We start from the raw sequence: 3,914 nt of genomic DNA, 5'->3' as shown, positions 1-3,914 counted from the left end.
AGCCTAGAATTGCACAATTAAATAAGCCGATTTAGATTATACTTTATCTTCAACAGTTCAAACACATAAGAAAACTTGATTGACAAAAAAAAAAAACGATTGAATTTTCATCTAAAGAAACCCCCAAACTGATTTTAACCATTTCACTATGTTGTACCTTTATTTATTACAAAACAAAATTTCAAAAAAATAAATGTTAGTTTGATGATAAAGAAAAGTAAGATCCTGGAATGAAGTACGTACAATTTTTGTCATCATGTTTCATTTGTATGATATAAAGAAAATGGGATCTTTCTATAACCAATGAACACGTCACGCCAAAACAAAAGACAACCGAAATGAACCAAGTCAAACTGTCCGATACAAAAAACATCATTAAATCATACCACTTTATTTATTCTCCGTTCTCCCCCCTACCTTTTAATAAAACCCAAATAGATTATAGACCCCATCATCAAACAACAAACCTTTTCCATTTTGACCCCATAATCTAATAGTTTTCAAAACACAACTATGTCACATTAAAAAAACATTTTTTTAGTTGACCTCAAAAGGCAAACCATTCCATCATAAAGGGTTATTACCATTAGGGGAAACATTTATAAAACCATTACTATGGTACCTGCATATGACTTTGCACTTAACCACATTCCCATAGATATAGAACCCCGGTTCGACCATGACTCGAACCATAGGACCCGTGACCGTAAACTTCTTGGTCTTGTCCGCACCCATGTCCTCCATGTAAATCGAATCAAACCGCACCCCTTTGTCCACCCTGAATATGGGTAGACCAGGGTGAACTGAGTTGGCCAGGAGGTGAACCAGCCAGACTGCTTTTGACGCGCCAAAAAAGGCTTGCAAAAGCGGTTCTGGCCAAGCTCGGGTCCACCCCAACATGGCTACAACTTCACTCATTTTTCGGTCACAAAATTTACTAAAGTCTTCACTAAATTGTTTAGTCCCTTTGTTTAATACTTCTTCCCAAGTTAACTCCTTTAAACGGATAAAAGATTTGAAATTTTCTTCACATCTGTGGATCGGGTTGAGGGTATGATTGGATCCGGATTTTTGAAACCCGGGTGATTCGAAATCTTCAAAGAATGCTCGGTTTAACAGAGCTTCCAGGTACAGAAGAAGGATCCTAGGGTTTGTTGATGCAGAAATCTTGATGTCGTACGGTTGGAGAAGTAGTTGTATACGGTCGTAGAGTTTCCCTCCGGCGATTTGTGGGAGTTGTACGGTTAATGATCGGCTGAGATGTCTCATTGATGACCGAGATTCCGACACCGCTACCAGAAAATGTTCGATCACTCTGTCGTGATCGCCGATCTTGATTGGCTCGTGTTTCGTGGTGGTTGATTTGTTTGCGCAATCATCGAGTCCTGATTTGAGAGTATGGCAGTAGATTTCCAGTTTGTTGAGCTTTTTTTCGAGTTCAGTCATGGAGAATTTTAACCGAGAAGCTTCTAGGATGGCTTCGTCGCGTTTCTTCGTGGCTTGAATGAGTTTATGAGAGAGTTCAGCCACGGCGCCTTTCCATTGCTCTTCTTTTCCCGACACCGGAGTAAACCCCTCCGACGATGACGACGCAGATCTCGGGCTTTTTCTCACGAGAGATGAGAATATCGATTTAAGTAATCCGTTGGGGCTAGCGTTGGAGTGACGACCGACGGTGGTGGTATCGAGTGGAACCACTGAGAACTTTTCTCGAGCACTTGGTCGGCATTTGTTGCACGACACCCCTCGGTCATCGGATTTCTTTCCCCGGTCGCATGATTCCGATCTCTTTTTGGAGGATTTGGCAGCGGTCTTGGAGTTTTGGTGGTGGAGAGGCGTTGGTTGATGGACGTAATACGATTCTTTGTTGTTCTCTGAACAATCACTCGGCGTAGCTTTTACACTGTTTTGTTCACAAGACTCATCATCTTCCTTTCCTTCTCTTTCACATTCCTGAATCTGCAAAAAAAAATAAAACCCTTCAAAATACACAAAAAAAATTTCTCACAAATCTAACCTCCCGGAAAAACCTGAATTTGCAGAATCACGAAAACTTAGTGTCAAATTTGTAGAACCCGGAGAGTAAAGGAAACAAAATCAGCATATAAACTTAGTTGAGAGAAGAGTACTTACAGGGGTGAAAGGGGGATGAGGATGAGGAGAGAGCGATGCAGAAATGGAGGAGGAAGAAGCAGAAGAACAGAAGGCGGCAGCCATGGAAGTGAGCTGAAAATCACTCGTTTCTTATTCTATACAGATACAGAAACATCCATCATCTGATCTGTAAACAAATAGATTGACACGCATAGCATACAGATTATAGAAAGATAGATCTTTGTGCGTGTGAGGGAGAGAGAGAGAGAGTGTGTGTTTGTTATGGGTGAATTGAATGATATTGTTGTAATGAAGGAGGAAGAGGAGAAGGATCCGGATCGGTTGATTCGTCGGGTAGTAAATGAAGGAGGTGGGTCCTGAAATTTGACTGCAGCAACTGCAGCTGAAAATGGTGGTGTAGTTGTGGAGCAGGAGCAGAGTGGCATGAGCATCATCTATATATATTTACTCCTTCCTCATCTTCTTCTCCTTCTTTCTTCTGTCTAATATTATGACATTATCTTTATAAAGTTACAGGTTCACACATACGTAAATTTGCTGCATAAAGCTACAATCTGATTTGTTTTAACTTTTAATTTAAGTGCGTGGGGCTGATGCAAGTCAAAAAGCAAAACCAAATTAGATAATTAATTTATTGAAAATATTAATAGCTTAGTAATATATTAATTTCTATTACATTTAATTTTAACAGCCATATAGATGCATTTAAAAACTTTAATTAGAATATAAAGTTACTTTTGTCAAACTGGTCAAAACGTTGAAAATATACTAAAAAACCTGTAACATGTTTAAATTGTTTTTATTAATAAAAAGAGTAACACAAAATGACAAAAAAAAAAAAAGGTATGAATTTTAAAAAATGACCATTATTCGGAAAGTAGTTAAAATTTACCACCTGTTTTAAGGTGAGAGTGAGACCAGTGCGACATAAATAAAATAAAATAATAATAATAATAATAATAATAATGTAAGAGCATTCAGAATTTAGCTTTGCTATGAAATTAGGTATATTTCTAGAAAACTCGTGTAATTTTAGTAGTCTTCAACAAGTTTTTTGACTCATAATGTATAGGACAATCAATGGCTTTAATCACAATACATGACGCCAAAGGTGATGAATTATGGTTTGTGTATGTCTGTTACTAGACATCTAACATCGATGAGCTGGTGGATACCAATAAAATGGATATCGGTTAGGTGAAAAATTGTTATGTCAAGGTATCTAATGTGTTTCTCCATGAAATACTAACACTTTGTTAATGAGTTGAATCTATTTCCTCTTGGGAAAGCTATTCAAACGTTGTGTCTGTAGATCTAACCTTGATAGAGGTAATTATGGGCATGGTTGGTGTGGGGATAAAGATCGTATTGTTGGAAGAAGAACTTCTTTATAGGGTATGCTTATATTTCAGTTCATTACCAAAAAATCAGTTTTATATTTGGAACCGATCCAAGCTGATTTGAGGCCCCGAAAATTTAATACCAAAAACTTTTTTATTTCTAAAATAATATAAGTAGATACATAAAAACAGCCTTGAAAATTTAGAGACCCTCATCATCGTCCAACTACTCCATCCTCTAATATCTCTAATATTACCTTGTTTATATCTGCACATGATTATGACATAAGCCATCCCAAAGACCTATCAATGTTTAAATCGAAGAAGTTATTAAACTATACTTGGGAATTAAGTGTGATGAAGAGGGTTTCGAGATAAAAATGAAAAACGAGTTTGACATAATATGTATTGTTGAAAACTATAAATTGTAGATTGGAACTACCCTGATTCTAAAATTTG

General features: G+C 37.1%; 1 protein-coding gene across 1 annotated transcript; it reads right to left on the bottom strand.

The window, feature by feature from the left end:
* Positions 1 to 372: 372 nt before the first annotated feature.
* On the bottom strand, positions 373 to 2,376 carry LOC145034266 (cyclin-dependent kinase-like protein). Its single transcript, XM_078982640.1, has 2 exons — positions 2,134 to 2,376; positions 373 to 1,959 (listed from the first exon to the last, which is right to left on the bottom strand). Exons 1-2 carry the CDS (start codon positions 2,215 to 2,217, stop codon positions 568 to 570), a joined length of 1,476 nt encoding a protein of 491 aa, XP_078838766.1. The 5' UTR covers positions 2,218 to 2,376; the 3' UTR covers positions 373 to 567.
* Between the last annotated feature and the right edge of the window lie 1,538 nt (positions 2,377 to 3,914).

The sequence above is a fragment of the Lactuca saligna genome, chromosome 3, assembly GCF_052625555.1.
Source record: "Lactuca saligna cultivar CGN05327 chromosome 3, ASM5262555v1, whole genome shotgun sequence".
Lineage (NCBI taxonomy): Eukaryota > Viridiplantae > Streptophyta > Magnoliopsida > Asterales > Asteraceae > Lactuca > Lactuca saligna.
Note: the sequence above shows the minus strand (reverse complement) of the source record. Positions and strands in the feature narration are given on the sequence as shown.

Coding starts and splice junctions, on each gene's coding strand:
- LOC145034266 (XM_078982640.1), bottom strand. CDS start 2,217: ATGGCTGCCGCCTTCTGTTCTTCTGCTTCTTCCTCCTCCATTTCTGCA. Junction 1,960..2,133: donor CTCATCCCCCTTTCACCCCT/GTAAGTACTCTT, acceptor TTTTTTTTGCAG/ATTCAGGAATGTGAAAGAGA.